At 42.9% G+C, this 19497-nt stretch overlaps 1 protein-coding gene across 2 annotated transcripts in view; it reads right to left on the reverse strand.

Moving 5' to 3' along the window:
• Positions 1-19497, reverse strand: part of OGA (O-GlcNAcase) — a 475247-nt gene that overhangs the window by 85132 nt on the left and 370618 nt on the right. For both annotated transcript variants that reach the window (XM_069239571.1, XM_069239570.1), the window contains one exon: positions 13803-13891. In XM_069239571.1, coding sequence (XP_069095672.1) covers positions 13803-13891 — 89 coding nt within the window. The remainder of the gene's footprint in view (positions 1-13802; positions 13892-19497) is intronic.

Below are 19497 nucleotides of genomic sequence, written 5' to 3' on the forward strand. Positions count from 1 at the left end.
CAATGAACTGTTCACAGTCAAGTTCTAGAATAGGCGTGATGTGTACATGCTCACTACAATTCATAATGAGAACACTTCCCCCATCACGGTTTGGGGTCAGATGTCTGAGGTCTATAACTCTACCTGTTTACTTGATTACATTAAGTACATGGACGGAGTGGATAAGAAGGACCAGGTTCTTCAACCATACAATGCGAGTCGTAAAACTCAACTCACACTTGGCACAAGAAACTGTTTACCCATTTGATCCAGAAGGCAACTTGCAGTGAGCACGTTGTTTATCGCCAGACAACCAAAGGAAGACTCACGTCTTTCCTTGACTTTCAGTTGTCTGTAACTGAAAGCCTCACTACTGCACAGAAGCAGCAGCCTTCACTTCATATGCTCTGGAGGATGTGGCAAGGCTGTAGGAGCGACACTTTGCTGATCGCATTCCTAAAACACCCAAAAAGGATCAACCGTGTCGTCAATGTAAAGTGTGCTTAAAGCAAGGAAAGAGCAGGGAAGTCGTTATAACTGCCCCCAGTGCCCATCTCAGCCAGGCCTATGTTTCCCTACTTGGTTTACACTGTATCACAGTAAAGCAAACATCTGGGAAATTGACTGAGGTGGAGCCGCCGTTTGGTAAACCTTTCAATAGCTGTACATGGATACCTAACGTCCATGGGCCACTTATTCTTTAGGCAAGCAGCCATATCATTTTTAGTTCATCCACATCAGGAAATCATTGACTTCCTTATGGCCTGCTTGACACCTTTATTCGTGGTAGATGTTGTGTTCAATGACCAACGTGCATTATAGTCCCCACACTACACATACTAGTGGACAGAACCATATGCCACGTTGAGTACCCTGTGTGGCAAAATGTCAAAGGCGTGACTGAATTTTTAAGTGTTTGTTAGGGAACCTATGTATGCTACACAAGGACCACCCTGATTGCCAACAAGAACCAGAGTAAGTGTAATAAGTCAAACAAATGTCCTGTGGGACATTCTCCTACTTGTCTGAAAGTGTGCAAACTCAATTTGTAGCTTCACTTTCAAAACAAAAATAGACGTGTTGGTGAATGAGTCCCACAGGATATTTATTTGGCTTTTTTACATTAGAGACCTTAGGTGGTATTCACCATCATGTCTGCCATAGTTTCAACGGTAGATATGCTCGCTCAGTTCGAGGAATAGGCCTTGCAAGACATATTCAGACACCCCCAAGTTGCATTCACAAAATGGAATGAGATGGATTTAGCACAGTACGTGGGCTGATGGTGCATGACAGGCATGTTTTCTTGAGCTTCAAGTAGCTACTGATGGAAGGCATTAGTATAGGTTCACTTGGCAATTATACAGGATTTGTCAGGACTCTGATGTGGACAGAGACATGAACTGGTAAGAAAAGCTTACAGTAGGTGTGCTTTCCCCGGGATACTGCATAGGTAGAAAGTAGACAGTAAAAAAAGTAAAGTTAGTACAGATACACATCATCTACACCTATGGATTCAAACCCATAGGTGCTGCGCTTGCACTGAATTACCATGACAAGTATGTGTCAGTGTTTGTTCTGCTTGCCATGTTCATCCTCCACGCGACCTTAGTAGAAGTTCGATTTGCTGTATGATAAGTGAATCATAGTCACCGTAGTGCAAATAACTATGGCTGGAACACATGATACGTTCTCACAGACTACCATGTGTGCCAAACACTAACCTCCTTCATAATTTGAAATTCTCTTTAGGGAACTTCACAAACTTCCCCAGCATGTCTGCCTTAGTTTCAAAGGTAGATATGCTCTGTCAGTTCGATGAACGGGCCTCACAGGGCATCTTCGGACACCCCCAATTTACATCCACAAACTGGAAGGAGTTCAATTTAGCACAGTGAGTGCGCTAAAGGCGCATAAAAGACATGTCTCCCTGAGCCTCATGTGGCTGTCATGGGAGCCATTAGTAAAGGTTCCTTACGCCTGCTTTCGGTAATGTTCAGGAAGAAGGTTACTTGACAGGTGGTAAAATGTAGTCAAACTTATTCCGTCCTGTGGCATATGAATGTGATGGGCCGTTGTCTGGCGGCGGTAAGTTAATGTGAGTGCAATGATCACTTGATCGGGCCTGTGGTAGGCGGTATCAAAGTTTTGTGTGTTGAGGCTTTATGGCTCACCTTCAGAAGGACTGGTTTCAATATTCACACACTTTGATAAGTATTTATGCTTTGAAACCAGAATTATTGGAGCTGCTAACACCAAACAGGGTGAGACATGTATTAACTAACATGGGAGGGGGGAGGGGGGTACAAGGGTGCAATACTTGTGTGGATCTCACCAATGTTTCTTCACCCAGAATCCCCTGCAAATCACAAAAAAAAGAAAAAACATGTTCCTTACATTTCCATGAGGGAAAGTCCTGGAATCAGCAAGCAGCCACAAATATTGTACCACCCAGAATTCTCCTAAGTCTCCAGAGAAAAACGTTGCCTCTATTGTATGTGGGTGGGCAAGTGGGCGCAACAGGAAAGGGCCCAGAACGTATTGTGGAGACATAAAAATTATCCATCACTAAACAATCTGGTTTTGTAAGGTGGGCATCTGCATTTTTGGTCCTGGGTTCAGCCACCATATAGGGAAACCTAACAAACCCAGACATTTCTGAAAGTTCCGGGGTAGTGCACAGAGTTGTGGCTAGCGTGGATTCCCCAAGGTTTTCTTACCCAGAATACTCTGCAAAGGTGAAACGTTTAATAAAAACACTATTTTTCCTTGCATTTCTGTCACGTAAACTACAGGGATGTGCAGGGATCCACAAAATTCCTGCCACCAGAGTTTCCCTGCATGTTCTGATTAAAACGTTACCCCACTTGTGTGCCTGTGCCTAGTGCCCATGTCAGGAATCGGTCACCACAGGGTCAAGATTAGCCCTCATGCTAGGGCTACCATTGGCCCTTGTGTTATTCATTCCTATCACTGGTACTTGGCCAAGGGACACTCGTTGGGTAGTGTTTTTAGTGGGACAAGTTGGGAAACACTGGGTGGTAAGAAGTTTGTGGATCCCTGCATATTGCTGTAGTTTACGTCACAGAAATGCAAGGAAATGAAAATGTCACTTACCCAGTGTACATCTGTTCGTGGCATCAGTCGCTGTAGATTCGCATGTTTTGCATAGCTCGCCATCTGGTGTTGGGCCGGAGTGTTACAAGTTGTTTTTCTTCGAAGAAGTCTTTCGAGTCACGGGACCGAGTGACTCCTCCTTTTGTCTCCATTGCGCATGGGCGTCGACTCCATCTTCGATTGTTTTTCCCCCGCAGAGGGTGAGGTAGGAGTTGAATTGTAGTAATAGTGCCCATGCAATGGAGTGACTAAGTATGTACTTATTTAAGGTTGAAATGATATATATACAAATAGTTGAAGGTAACTTCCGAACTGCTACAGGCTCCCGGGGAGGCGGGTGGGCACATGCGAATCTACAGCGACTGATGCCACGAACAGATGTACACTGGGTAAATGACATTTTCAGTTCGATGGCATCTGTCGCTGTAGATACGCATGTTTTGCATAGACTAGTAAGCAGTTATCTCCCCAAAAGCGGTGGCTCAGCCTGTAGGAGTGGAAGTAGTCTGAAACAATGTTCTTAATACGGCTTGACCTACTGTGGTTTGTTGTGCGGATAACACGTCTACACAGTAGTGCTTGGTGAATGTGTGAGGCGTAGACCATGTGGCTGCCTTACATATTTCTTGCATTGGGATGTTTCCTAGAAAGGCCATGGTAGCACCTTTCTTTCTGGTTGAGTGTGCCCTTGGTGTAATGGGCAGCTGTCGTTTAGCTTTAAGGTAGCAGATTTGGATGCATTTAACTATCCATCTGGCTATACCTTGTTTTGATATTGGGTTTCCTGCATGAGGTTTTTGAAATGCAATAAATAGTTGTTTAGTCTTTCTGATGTTCTTTGTTCTGTCAATGTAATACATTAATGCTCTTTTGACATCTAATGTATGTAGTGCCCTCTCAGCTACGGTATCTGGCTGTGGAAAGAACACTGGAAGTTCCACTGTTTGATTTAGATGGAACGGTGAAATAACCTTTGGTAAAAATTTAGGATTAGTCCTTAGGACGACCTTATTCTTGTGTAGTTGTATAAAAGGTTCTTGTATTGTAAACACCTGAATCTCGCTTACTCTTCTTAGGGAAGTAATGGCGATGAGAAATGCAACCTTCCAGGTTAGGAACTGTATTTCGCAGGAGTGCATGGGTTCAAAAGGTGGACCCATAAGTCTAGTTAGGACAACATTTAGGTTCCATGAAGGAACAGGTGGTGTTCTTGGTGGTATAATTCTCTTAAGGCCCTCCATGAATGCTTTAATGACTGGTATCCTATATAGGGAAGTTGAATAGGTAGTCTGCAAGTATGCAGATATTGCTGCACGGTGTATTTTAATGGAAGAGAAAGCCAGGTTAGATTTTTGTAAGTGAAGCAAGTAACCCACTACATGTTTTGGAGTCGTGTGTAATGGTTGGATTTGATTAATATGGCAGTAGCAAACAAACCTCTTCCATTTACTTGCATAGCAGTGCCTGGTGGATGGCCTTCTGGCTTGCTTTATGACTTCCATACATTCTTGGGTAAGTTGTAAGTGCCCGAATTCTAGGATTTCAGGAGCCAAATTGCTAGATTCAGCGATGCTGGATCTGGGTGTCTGATCTTTTGGTTGTGTTGTGTCAATAGATCTGGCCTGTTGGGCAATTTGATGTGGGGTACTACTGATAGGTCTAGCAGCGTTGTGTACCAGGGTTGCCTTGCCCAAGTTGGTGCTATTAATATGAGTTTGAGTTTGTTTTGACTGAGTTTGTTTACCAGATAAGGAAGGAGAGGGAGAGGAGGAAAAGCGTAAGCAAATATCCCTGACCAGTTCATCCATAGGGCATTGCCTTGGGACTGCTTGTGTGGGTATCTGGATGCGAAGTTTTGGCATTTTGCGTTCTCCTTCGTCGCAAACAAGTCTATTTGAGGTGTTCCCCAGAGTTTGAAATAGGTGTTCAGAATTTGGGGGTGAATTTCCCATTCGTGGACCTGTTGGTGATCTCGAGAGAGATTGTCTGCGAGTTGATTCTGAATCCCTGGTATAAATTGTGCTATTAGGCGAATTTGGTTGTGAATTGCCCAATGCCAATTTTTTTGTGCTAGCAGGCTTAACTGCGTGGAGTGTGTCCCCCCTTGTTTGTTTAGATAATACATTGTTGTCATGTTGTCTGTTTTGACGAGAATGTATTTGTGAACTATTATTGGTTGGAAAGCTTTTAGTGCTTGAAAAACTGCTAGCAGTTCTAGGTGATTTATATGCAGTTTTGTTTGATGTACGTTCCATTGTCCTTGTATGCTGTGTTGATCGAGGTGTGCTCCCCACCCTGTCATGGAAGCATCTGTTGTTATTACGTATTGTGGCACTGGGTCTTGGAAAGGCCGCCCTTTGTTTAAATTTATGTTGTTCCACCATAGAAGCGAGAGGTAAGTTTGGTGGTCTATTAACACCAGATCTAGAAGATGACCCTGTACTTGTGACCACTGTGATGCTAGGCACTGTTGTAAGGGCCTCATGTGCAGTCTTGCGTTTGGGACAATGGCTATGCATGAAGACATCATGCCTAGGAGTTGTAATATCATCTTTGCTTGTATCTTTTGTGTTGGATACATGCGTTGTATGATGTTGTTGAAATTTTGAATTCTTTGGGGACTTGGAGTGGCTACTCCTTTTGTTGAGTCTATTATGGCTCCTAGGTATTGTTGTACCTTGCACGGCAGAATGTTGGATTTCGTGAAGTTGACGGTGAACCCTAGTTTGAAGAGGGTTTGTATGATCTGATTTGTGTGGTTTGAGCACTCTATTAACGAATGGGCCTTGATTAGCCAGTCGTCTAGATATGGGAACACATGTATTTGCTGCCTTCTGATGTGTGCAGCGACTACTGCTAGACATTTGGTAAAGACTCTTGGTGCGGTTTGTAATCCGAAAGGCAATACCTTGAATTGGTAATGTATTCCTTTGAATACAAACCTTAGGTATTTCCTGTGCGATGGGTGTATTGGTATATGGAAATACGCGTCTTTGAGGTCTAAAGTTGTCATGTAGTCGTGTAGTTTTAGCAATGGTAACACTTCTTGTAGTGTGACCATGTGAAAGTGGTCTGATTTGATGAATGTGTTTACTATTCTGAGGTCTAGGATTGGTCTCAGCGTTTTGTCCTTCTTTGGTATCAGAAAGTACAGTGAGTAAACTCCTGTGTTTATTTGTGTGTTTGGTACTAATTCGATTGCATTCTTCTGCAATAGTGCCTGCACTTCTATCTCCAGGAGATTGGAATGATGTTTTGTCAAATTTTGTGCTTTTGGTGGTATGTTTGGAGGGAATTGTAGAAATTCTATGCAATAACCATGTTGGATAATTGCTAGAACCCAAGTGTCTGTAGTGATTTCCTCCCATGCTTTGTAATAATGACCTATTCTTCCCCCCACTGGTGTTGTGTGGAGGGGGTGAGTGACATGTGAGTCACTGCTTAGTAGTAGGGGTTTTGGGGCTTTGAAATTTTCCCCTATTCCTAGGGAATTGCCCTCCTCTATATTGTCCCCGAAAACCTCCTCTGTACTGTCCCTGGTAACTGGACGGTGTTGCCTGTGAGGTGCTGGCTTGTGTGCCCTGACCCCGAAACCCCCCTCTAAAGGGTGTTTTACAGAATGTGCTGTAATTCCCTCTGCTCTGCGGGGAGTAGAGTGCGCCCATGGCTTTAGCAGTGTCCGTGTCCTTTTTGAGTTTCTCAATCGCTGTGTCCACTTCTGGACCGAACAGTTCTTTTTCGTTAAAAGGCATATTGAGAACTGCTTGCTGAATCTCTGGTTTAAATCCAGACGTTCGTAGCCATGCATGCCTTCTGATAGTTACAGATGTATTAATTGTCCGTGCAGCTGTATCTGCAGCGTCCATGGAGGAGCGTATTTGGTTGTTTGAAATGTGCTGTCCCTCCTCAACCACTTGTTTTGCCCTCTTTTGTAGGTCCTTGGGCAGATGTTCAATGAGATGTTGCATCTCATCCCAATGGGCTCTGTCATAGCGCGCAAGTAGTGCCTGAGAGTTAGCGATGCGCCACTGGTTTGCAGCTTGTGCTGCGACTCTTACCAGCTGCATCGAACTTGCGGCTTTCTTTATCTGGGGGTGGTGCATCTCCAGATGTGTGGGAGTTGGCCCTTTTCCTAGCTGCTCCTACAACGACAGAGTCTGGTGGCAGCTGTGTAGTGATGAAAACCGGGTCTGTAGGAGGCGCCTTATACTTTTTTTCCAGTCTTGGTGTGATTGCCCTACTTTTGACCGGCTCCTTAAAGATTTCTTTTGCGTGCCGGAGCATACCAGGGAGCATAGGCAGGCTTTGGTAGGAGCTGTGGGTGGAGGAGAGGGTGTTGAATAAAAAGTCATCCTCGACCTGTTCTGAGTGGAGGCTTACATTGTGAAATTGTGCTGCTCTAGCCACCACTTGAGAATACGCAGTGCTGTCCTCTGGTGGAGATGGCTTCGTAGGGTATGCCTCCGGGCTGTTATCTGACACTGGGGCGTCGTATAAGTCCCATGCGTCCTGATCTTGGTCACCCTGGCTCATGGTGGTGTGAGCTGGGGAATGTGATGGAGTTTGTGCTGGTGAGACGTTAATTACAGGTGGAGGAGAGGGTGATGGAGTAACCTTTTTCGCCACCTTTGTTTGTGGTGTTTGTTCAGTTTGGAACTCCAATCTTCTCTTTCTTCTAATAGGGGGAAGGGTGCTTATTTTTCCTGTCCCCTCCTGTATGAAAATACGCTTTTGCGTATGGTCTACATCAGTTGATTGTAGCTCTTCCTCAAACCTATGCTTTCGCATTTGGGAGGTTAGCGATTGCTCTTCTGTATAAGAGCCTGAAACTGGGTCGGTTGCAGTTTGTTTTGGCACCGAAACCCTGTCTGCATCTTTTTCCGGCTCCGAGGTGACTTTTTTCTTTTTCGGGGCCGAAACCTCTCGGCGTCGATCTTCGTCGGTGCCGCTGTCTCGGCGTCGAGCCGTGTCTACACCGGTATCTCGGTGTCGATGCTTGTCTCCAGCACTTTCTCGATCCCGAGAAGGCTGCGTGCCGGTGTCTCGACCGGAGTCAGACGATCTCGGCACTGTTTGGGCCATTTTCGGTGCCGACGGTCGGTCACCGAATTTATGGGGTCGAGCCATGGCCTGGTGGCAGTGGCTTCCCCTGGGCCTTGTAAATCTTCTTCTGAGTGGTTTTCGAAGTCTTACTCACGGTTTGTGTATCGTCGAATCCTTCGGAGTCCGATTCGTGGATCGAAAAGGTTCCTTCCTCTTCTTGTTCCTCGAACTCTTGGTGGGCTGTCGGCGCGGACGCCATCTGAAGTCTTCTGGCTCGACGGTCTCGGAGTGTTTTTCGGGACCGTAACGCACGACAGGCCTCGCAGGTGTCTTCACTGTGCTCAGGTGACAGGCACAGGTTACAGACCAAGTGTTGGTCTGTATAGGGGTATTTATTGTGGCATTTGGGACAGAAGCGGAACGGGGTCCGTTCCATCGGCGTTCTTCTGCACGCGGTCTGGCCGACCAGGCCCCGACGGGGGATCGAAAAACTACCCCGAAGGGCAACGGAGCTCTTCGATCTTTCGACGCGGTGTTAAATCTAACTACGCCGATCCCGAACGCAACAATACCGACGAAAATCTTCCGAAATTAGCTATCTTTCCGTTCCGAAACTCGGAGCGACAGGAACACGTCCGAACCCGATGGCGGAAAAAAAACAATCGAAGATGGAGTCGACGCCCATGCGCAATGGAGACAAAAGGAGGAGTCACTCGGTCCCGTGACTCGAAAGACTTCTTCGAAGAAAAACAACTTGTAACACTTCGGCCCAACACCAGATGGCGAGCTATGCAAAACATGCGTATCTACAGCGACAGATGCCATCGAACATAATGTTTTTATTCAGTATTTTACCTTTACAAGATATTATGGGTCAAAACACTTTGGGGAATCCACACAAGTAATACCTCCTTGGACTCCCCTTGATGTCTACTTTTCAGAAATGTCAGGGTTTGATAGGTTTCCCTAAATGGTTCCCGATCCCAGGAGTAATTAATACACTCACCTTAGTTATCATTATCGCCACAATATGTTTTGGGCCCTTCCCTGTCGCAGGCACTAGGCTTACCCACACATGTGAGGTAACATTTTTATCGGGAGACCTGGGAGGACGTTGGGTGGAAGGACGTTTGTGGAGCCTCTCAGACTGGAGAACTTTCGATCCCCGAAATTTGAAGAAAGTGTTTTTTAGCCAAATTTTGAGGTCTGCAACTGATTCTGGGTGGCAGGACAGGATAAAAACCCCACAATCACCCTATTCTGGATTCCCTTAGGTGTCTAGTTGTAAAAGATGTACAGGTTTGCTATGATTCCCTAGGTGCTGGCTGAGCACCAACACAAAAACCACAGCTAGGCACTTTGTAAAATACTAGTCAGTTTTCAGTGTAAAAATTTGATTTGTCCACGTTGCATTTTGGGGAGTTCCCTGTTGCAGGCACTAGGCCTACCCACAAAAGGGATGTACCATTTTAATAGGGAGACTTGATGGGGGAGGGTGGGGAATACACAGAATAGAAGAACAAATGTTATTATCAATTGTCTTTCTCTACATTGGTGCCTTCCAAGTGTAAGGCAGTGTAAGAAAGAAGTCATTTTGAGAAATGCCCTGTAATTCACATGCTAGTATGGGTACCCCCGAATTCAGAGATGTGCAAATAAACCACTGCTTCTAAACTCCATATCTTGTGACGATTTCGGAAAAGAATTGGTTTCCTGAATACCTATTTTCACTCATATTTTACCAAATGAATTGCTGTATACCCATATACAATGAAAACCTATTGCAAGGTGCAGCTCATTTATTGGCTCTGGGTACCTTGGGTTCTTGATGAACCTACAAGTCCTATATATCCCCAAAACCAGAAGGGTCCAGCAGATGTAACGGTATATTTCTTTAAAAAATCTGCCTTAGATGGTAAAAGGTACAGGAGAAAGCGTAGACCAAAATGGTTGGTTTTTTTTCAACTCAATTCTTTTATTTTTTATGTTAACTGTTACTTTCTATAGGAAAACCTTTTTAATCCCTAGGATGTTGGAAAAAAGGACATAAATTCGACGAGGATAGTTTATGTGGAAAAATGTTATGGAGCTGTAAACTGAAACTACTCCAAATAGCCACCAAAAAGAGGATATGAGGGGAAGGCCCAGCAACTAAGGAGTTAATATCTTATGCTGATGACACATAACTGGTGCTATCCCGGGTACCTGGGAATTAGTCCGGGCATCAGCTAGTCCCCTGCCCTGTCTGGAGAAAGTGGCCAGTTGGATGCCAAACTGTTGGATGAAATTGAATGGGGCTAAAACTGAGCTCATGATCTTAGGAAACATGTCAGACCCCCCAAACTTACGATCAGTTGGCCAGAATGTCTGGGAAACCCACTCATCCCCAGATCCCACAATTAAAAGTCTTGAAATGTGGCTCGATATTTTACTGTCCATGGACAGATAGGCCAACAAATTGGCTGCCACCGGATTTGACGTTCTCAGAACCCTATGTAAAATCTTAGATCTTAACCCAACCTCTTGCCAAAGAACATTAGTCCAAGCCTTGGTTCTCTCACGACTGCACTAAGGTAATTTAATATACCTAGCCTCCCCGAAATACATCATTAAGAAGCTCCAGGTGGTGCAGAATGCGGCCGCCAGAGCCCTTCTCAAGCTCCAGAAACATACCTCAGCAAAGGAGGCTCTGGCCTCACTACACTAGCTTCCCATCAATCTGCGAATAACATTCAAACCACTATGTCTGGCCTACATAGGGCTTAACTCCAAAATCCCCATGAAGATCAGATCTCTGCTATTCCCCCATACTCTCATCAGGTCTCTAAGATCTGCCTCGGACACCTATTGAAGATAGCCAGAATCCGTAGAGCTAAATGAGAATAACGATCCCAAAATGTGGAATGCACTTACTGTCAAATTGAGATGCCTTGATAGCGAGCCCCATACTCAGGAAACTCCTTAAAGCCTGGTTAATGCCTCACTAACATCACCAGTATTATCTCTCAGCTGTCTCCTGCTTACTTTTAGCACTGAGAAGCCTTCAGGTAGCCATGCACTTTATAAATGGATTAACTTAATCTAATCTCTTCGTCACTATGCATTGGATGAGGAAGAATAAAATAGGCAAATATCCTTGAACAGGTAATCCATATTGCACTGCTCATGGACAATAGGGTGTGGGTACCTGGAGGATTAATGTGACCATTTTGTGGGTGGTGAACAGGTGGATGGTCTGGGGTTCCCTAACAATGAAAGTGCTTGTGAAGAACCTGTGGATGGAATTCCCACTCATGGGCTTGTTGACAGGCCCTGCTGACCAGGTCAGAAAAGATGTTATGTCACTGGCTACCTGCGAACTGCATGCAAAATGGAATCATATTCAATATAAATAAACACCACCCAGGGTGAGTCTCTGTTCGAGACAGAAAGACAGAAGTAGTCGTAGCAGCAACATGGTACCCTTTGCAGTATTAAGTAACAATTTTGCTATTAACTTTGCACCCAATACAGGTAACAACCCTTTTCACATTCATGAGGTGGTGTGTGCAGAATGTGTCCACATTCCCCGCTGTGGGGCACACTTGTGTGGAAACAGTTGCAATGGTGATGAACTGACAGTGATTGATTAACCATTTGGTACCTGACTACAAATGTAATATGCTCTCTTTTCAGGCACTAATATGTGCATAGCACTGAAGACAAAGTAAGCCTGTATGTTCTATGTGTTTATTTGGTATGTGCTTTCCATGAGTCATCCCTGGACTGGAAGGGACAGGAAATGGCAATACCAGATTTTAGAGCATTACGTAGTCCTGATTAAAGCCTAGAACACAGGGAGGCTGATAATACAGACTGAAACATGTTGACTCAAAAAACCTCTAACGTTTTAATTATATCAAAGGACATTCAATGTTAAAGGTATGCTGGGGTGCCTCTAAGGTATTTTTATTTCAAGGATTCTCACCCCAAAATCTCTAAACTGCTCCGTGGGACATAGTTGAGGCCAGATGGTGAAGCAAGGTTGGGAAAGAGTTAAACCTGGTCAGCATACCGTAGATAAAGTCTTAGAATGTTTCTTTTGTGCCCAATTACAACATAGGCTTTTAGCAAATACACAACGGTGGTATAAAATATTTTTGGTGGCCACTTTTTTCTCAAGGTTTCCCTGAGAGAGAACACACCTATCAAAGCCCTTGGCTGAAGTCAAGTTTCTCTCTTAATCTGGCGCAAAAAGAAGATGGTATTTACAACCATTATTTTTAAATGTAACATCCCCTACTGGCTGCCATACTGACAGGTCGGGATGTAGTAACATTTACAAAAAAAATAAAAGACAGAAAAAACACCCTACTGTCAGAAACATATGGAGGAAAATAGTGGTCAAGTACAAAAACATTGTGAAAGAAGTCAAGTATTTTAATCACAAATACATGTATAGTCAAATTCAGCCTAGAACTACCAGCAGTGTATTCAGGGCATACTTGTTTGATGAAACAGAGAAATGAACTGGTCTATTGACACTGCAAGGTCTGCTGAGAAAGCATCCTCTGAAACACTTAAAAGCAGAGTTGTCAACTTTCTACAACTAAAAAGCAATTCACAGATTACACTTACAATTGTCACGTAGAGACAGAAAAATATGTCTTTGATAGGCATGTTTTTTTTTTTTTTTAATGAAATGCGTGCCCACAATTAGCATGCTACAATTTAAGATGTGTTACAGGATCCCAATCATTTGAGATAATTTACAGTTAAGAATTCAAAGAAAACTTTATGATGATAAATATACAGTGTTCTTTTCTTGTAGTTTGTATTCTAACGATAAATAACACCTGTGCTGGCCTTGTGAACAAGCCGGGAAATAAGGCTGCTGGTCAAAGAAGATTACTGCTTTATAGAGACTTTTCCAGATACAGTAATAATGGAAGACCATGCTAATTGCCAATTGAAGTACAGACTAAGAACGTATGCTTTCAAAATATTTTCCTCGCAACTGTAGTCAGTTTACTTAGTAAAAGCCTGAGACATGGGGGTAGGAGCCCGCACAATCAACTAAAAGCAGTCAGGCTGTGTGCCTCTGGCATCTATCCACCCTACCTCCACCATGATGCAACTTTCTGAAGCGCTCAGTGAAGGCTGATACCAGAACTGCATACTTCATTAAATTTAAGGACATGCAAGGGGGAAGAAATGTTTTGGCTTAATTTTCTGTGTGACACTCCATCACAAGTGGCCTTCAGTTTAAATAAAGCTATCTAAACAAAACTGCATGAGCTAAAATCATGATGATCAGGACATGGTATCCTTGGGGATTCCTACGATGAAAAAAGTTTGAGGCAGTATTTAGTCAACTTTAAACAGCTGTTTGAGGGTGTCCAGGACCAATACATAACCCCTGCTGCCAAAAATGTACACAAAAATGGAGCCTTCCAAAAGTCAGAGAAAAGGTAACAAAAAGGGAATTTACAAATAAACACGGAGGAGTTAGCAGATAAAGGGACGTTTAAAGTAACCCAGCCTTAGATAAATACAAGGTTACAAAATCGGACTGTTAAGTATTGAAGAAGAACAGAGATATTTTACAGTATTACATAAGCAGGCACGTTGTTTACTAATTTGTGGAATATGTAATATCTCAAAAGTCAGATAACAATACTTACCGATCACCAATCAGATCAGGCTGACTTTCGAAAGGTAAGTCTTCCATTGCATCATCATACATTTCTCTGCAAATTTTGTACACAGAGGCCTACAATAGGCACAAATGATTGAGTTTTTTAGTATGGTTTCCAGTTCACAATGTATGCTACATTCCCACAATAGAATACGTCCCGCACACACAGATAGTGTACATAATACTACGCCTTATAGCTCGTACTGAAGTTTTGTGTGCAACCAAAACTAAAGAGCCAATATTATGCAACTATGTTAAACATGACCCAATTAAAAAAAATATATACAAATCAATTAAAAATACTAATTGGAATACAAATCATAAAGTAGCTCAAATAATGCCTTTAAAGAGTTCAGAGAATAACAGTTTCGTTATTTGAGCTAAAATCTAAGCCAGGCAAATTACTTTTGTTTTACATTCAATAGGGCACCTTATAAGTAGCAACTCCAACTCTGCCAGAAAGATCTACCAAAGCTAAGTAACTTGTTGCCTCATGGATACTTCTAACCTCATCTCCGTCACCCTTTGGATAGACACAAAAAGGAAAGTGTTACTTACCCAGTAGACATCTGTTCGTGGCATGTAGTGCTGTAGATTCACATGCATTGCATAAGTCCGCGATCTAGTGTTGGGCTCGGAGTGTTACAAGTTGTTTTTCTTTGAAGAAGGTTTTCAAGTCACAGGATACAGTCACTCCTCCTCTCATGATACTGCGCATAGGCATTAAGTCCTTTATTAGATTGTTTTATAGTAAAGAAATGAGATCTCCATTCAATGTATGTATATGTGTGTATATATATATATATATATATATATATATATATATATATATATATATATATATCTATCTATCTATCTATCTATCTATCAAAAACGAAGTTGTCCTCATATGAAAGCGCACTCCCAACAGGTTATATAAACGGGAAGAAAAAGCAAAGCCAGCAACTCACAGTGAATTCTTTAAGCAGTTTCATTATTCCAGGCCTTAGGTAATAAAATAATCTCTGGACACGTGTTTCTAGGTCAATCCTTTCTTCAGCAGAGAAAAATATAAAAAAGTGTTTCACCCTCGTAGGTGCAGCCAGTGCTGGAAGTGTTCCAGGCATTTCTTTCTTACTGAAAAGACCGGCATGGCTTCAGCTTGTCTAATTACAGGCACCTGATTAGTCTCTTTAAATACCAGTCCGCCCCAGTGGGCCTCTCAAGTGAGTAACAGTGCATGCTGGTTGTGGTGGTCCTGCAATTTTTTCATTTTGCCCCAAGTGGGTTGCTGGAGCCAAACGAAATAATGAACCAAAGTGCAAAACCTTCGTAGGCGAATCCAAAGGAAAATTGCCAGATTTGCTGTGAATATCCCAACCTGATTGCTCTTATGTGACAATCCATTTTTTGTCACATAGACCTGCTACGATGTGCAGTGGTGCTGCTTTCCCGGCTGGACAGGCCGGTTAATTATCAAAAACGAAGTTGTCCTCATATGAAAGCGCACTCCCAACAGGTTATATAAACGGGAAGAAAAAGCAAAGCCAGCAACTCACAGTGAATTCTTTAAGCAGTTTCATTATTCCAGGCCTTAGGTAATAAAATCATCTCTGGACACGTGTTTCTAGGTCAATCCTTTCTTCAGCAGAGAAAAATATAAAAGTGTTTCACCTTGTGCGCTTTCACATGGGGACAACTTCGTTTTTGATATATATATATATATATATATATATATATATATATATATATATATATAGAAAATGTCACTTACCCAGTGTACATCTGTTCGTGGCATGAGTCACTGCAGATTCACATGCTTTGCACATCCCGCCATCTAGTGTTGGGCTCGGAGTGTTAAAAGTTGTTTTTCTTCGAAGAAGTCTTTCGAGTCAAGAGATCGAGGGACTCCTCCCCTTTCGGCTCCATTGCGCATGGGCGTCGACTCCATCTTAGATTGTTTTCCCCGCAGAGGGTGAGGTAGGAGTTGTGTATTATAGTAAAAGTGCCCACGCAATGGAGTAAACATGTCTGTACATAATGTAGTTTAAAGTGATATATTTACGAATTTACAAATGTTCAACATCAACTTCGAAACGGCTACAGGCTCCCGGGGAGGCGGGTGGGCGCATGTGAATCTGCAGCGACTCATGCAACAAACAGATGTACACTGGGTAAGTGACATTTTCCGTTCGATGGCATGTGTAGCTGCAGATACACATGCTTTGCATAGACTAGTAAGCAGTTATCTCCCCAAAAGCGGTGGTTCAGCCTGTAGGAGTTGAAGTTGTCTGAAACAAAGTTCGTAGTACTGCTTGTCCTACTGTGGCTTGTTGTGCTGTTAACACATCTACACAGTAGTGCTTGGTAAACGTATGAGGCGTAGACCATGTGGCTGCCTTACATATTTCATTCATTGGAATGTTTCCTAGAAAGGCCATGGTAGCACCTTTCTTTCTAGCCGAGTGTGCCCTCGGTGTAATAGGCAGTTCTCTTTTTGCTTTGAGATAACAGGTTTGAATGCATTTAACTATCCATCTAGCAATGCCTTGTTTGGAAATTGGATTTCCTGTATGAGGTTTTTGGAAATCAACAAATAATTGTTTTGTTTTCCGAATTTGTTTTGTTCTGTCAATGTAGTACATTAACGCTCTTTTGATGTCTAATGTATGTAGTGCTCTCTCAGCTACAGAATCTGGCTGTGGGAAGAACACTAGTAGTTCTACTGTTTGATTCAAGTGGAACGGTGATATGACTTTTGGTAAAAATTTGGGATTTGTCCGTAGAACTACTTTATGCTTGTGTATTTGAATAAATGGTTCTTGTATGGTAAATGCTTGGATTTCACTGACTCTTCTTAGAGATGTGATGGCAATTAGAAATGCAACTTTCCATGTTAAATATTGCATTTCACATGAATGCATGGGTTCAAAAGGTGGCCCCATGAGTCGCGTTAAGACAATGTTGAGGTTCCATGAAGGAACTGGTGGTGTTCTTGGTGGTATAATTCTTTTTAGGCCTTCCATAAAGGCTTTTATGACTGGTATCCTAAACAGTGAAGTTGAGTGGGTAATTTGCAGGTAAGCTGAAATTGCGGTAAGACGCATCTTAATGGATGAAAAAGCTAGTTTTGACCTCTGCAAATGTAGTAAGTAGCTTACAATATCTTTAGCAGATGCGTGTAAGGGTTTAATTTGAGTATTATGACAATAATAAACAAACCTTTTCCACTTATTTACATAGCAATGTCTAGTGGTTGGTTTTCTAGCTTGTTTTATGACTTCCATACATTCCTGTGTAAGGTCGAAGTGTCTCAATTCTAAGACTTCAGGAGCCAGATTGCTAGATTCAGCGATGCTGGATTGGGGTGTCTGATCTGTTGATTGTGTTGAGTTAACAGATCTGGTCTGTTTGGTAGTTTGATATGAGGTACTACTGAGAGGTCTAGTAGTGTTGTGTACCAAGGTTGTCTTGCCCAAGTTGGTGCTATGAGTATGAGTTTGAGTTTGTTTTGACTCAACTTGTTTACTAGATATGGAAGGAGTGGGAGAGGGGGGGAAAGCGTATGCAAATATCCCTGACCAACTCATCCATGACGCATTGCCCAGAGACTGATCTTGTGGGTACCTGGATGCGAAGTTTTGGCATTTTGCGTTTTCTTTTGTTGCAAACAGGTCTATTTGTGGTGTTCCCCAATTCTGGAAGTAAGTGTGTAGTACTTGGGGATGAATCTCCCATTCGTGGATCTGTTGGTGATCCCGAGAGAGACTGTCTGCTAATTGATTCTGAATCCTAGGAATGAACTGTACTATTAGGCGAATGTGGTTGTGTATCGCCCAATGCCATATTTTCTGTGTCAGGAGACACAACTGTGCTGAGTGTGTTCCTCCCTGTTTGTTTAGGTAATACATTGTTGTCTGTTTTGACAAGAATGTGTTTGTGGCTTATTATTGGTTGAAATGCTTTTAACACTAGAAATACTGCCAATAGTTCTAAGTGATTTATGTGAAACTGTTTTTGCTGTATGTCCCATTGTCCTTGGATGCTGTGTTGATTGAGGTGTGCTCCCCAACCTATCATGGAAGCATCTGTTATTACGTATTGTGGCACTGGGTCTTGGAAAGGCCGCCTTTGGTTTAAATTTATACTGTTCCACCATTGAAGCGAGATGTATGTTTGGCGGTCTATCAACACCAGATCTAGAAGCTGACCCTGTGCTTGTGACCATTGTGATGCTAGGCACTGTTGTAAGGGCCGCATGTGCAACCTTGCGTTTGGGACAATGGCTATGCATGAAGACATCATGCCTAGTAGTTTCATCACCAGTTTGACTTGTATCTTTTGATTTGGATACATGGTCTGTATTACATTGTGAAATGTGTGAACTCTTTGTAGACTTGGAGTGGCAATCCCTTTTGCTGTGTTGATTGTTGCTCCTAAGTATTGCTGTGTTTGACACGGCAGAAGGTGTGACTTTGTGTAGTTGATTGAGAAACCTAGTTTGTGGAGGATTTCTATGACATATTTTGTGTGTTGTGAACACCGTCTTAGCGTGTTGGTATTGATTAACCAATCGTCTAGGTACGGGAACACATGTATTTGCTGCCTTCTGATATGTGCAGCTACTACTGCTAGGCATTTTGTAAAAACACTTGGTGCAGTTGTTATTCCGAATGGCAACACTTTGAATTGGTAATGTATCCCTTGGAATACAAACCTTAGGTACTTTCTGTGTGAAGGATGTATTGGTATATGGAAATATGCATCCTTTAGGTCTAGTGTTGTCATGTAGTCTTGTTGTTTGAGCAGTGGGATTACGTCTTGTAATGTAACCATGTGAAAGTGATCTGATTTGATGTAGGTATTTAATGTTCTGAGATCTAGTATAGGTCTCAGACTCTTGTCTTTTTTGGGTATCAGAAAGTACAGGGAGTAAACTCCTGTGTTTATTTGTTGTTTTGGTACTAACTCTATTGCTTCTTTTTGTAGCAATGCCTGAACTTCTAGTCCTAGAAGATCTATATGTTGTTTTGACATATTGTGTGTTTTCGGTGGGATGTTTGGAGGGAATTTGAGAAATTCTATGCAATAACCATGCTGGATAATTGCTAAGACCCAAGTGTCTGTTGTTATTTCCTCCCAATGTTTGTACAACTTGGTTAGTCTCCCCCCCACAGGTGTTATGTGTTGGGGATTTGTGACCTTGAAGGCACTGCTTGTTTGGAGGAGTTTTGGGACTTTGGAACTTTCCTCTATTCCTTTGAAATTGTCCCCCCCTCTATATTGTCCCCGAAAACCTCCCCGCTGATACTGGCTCTGGTAAGTGGGCTTTGTTTGTGAGGTTGTGGCTTCTGTGGTTTGCCCTCGAAACCCCCCTCGAAATTGTGTCTTTCGAAATGTGCCTCTGCTCTGTGGGGAGTAGAGTGCGCCCATGGCTTTGGCCGTGTCAGTGTCTTTCTTAAGTTTTTCGATCGCAGTGTCCACCTCCGGCCCAAACAACTGCTGTCCGTTGAATGGCATATTCAGCACAGCTTGCTGTATCTCTGGTTTAAATCCTGATGTACGCAGCCATGCATGTCTCCTTATTGTTACTGCTGTGTTGACAGTTCTAGCAGCTGTGTCTGCAGCATCCATTGCTGACCGTATCTGATTATTGGAGATACTCTGTCCTTCTACTACTTGCTGCGCTCTTTTTTGGAACT

Source organism: Pleurodeles waltl, chromosome 6 (genome assembly GCF_031143425.1).
Source record: "Pleurodeles waltl isolate 20211129_DDA chromosome 6, aPleWal1.hap1.20221129, whole genome shotgun sequence".
NCBI lineage: Eukaryota > Metazoa > Chordata > Amphibia > Caudata > Salamandridae > Pleurodeles > Pleurodeles waltl.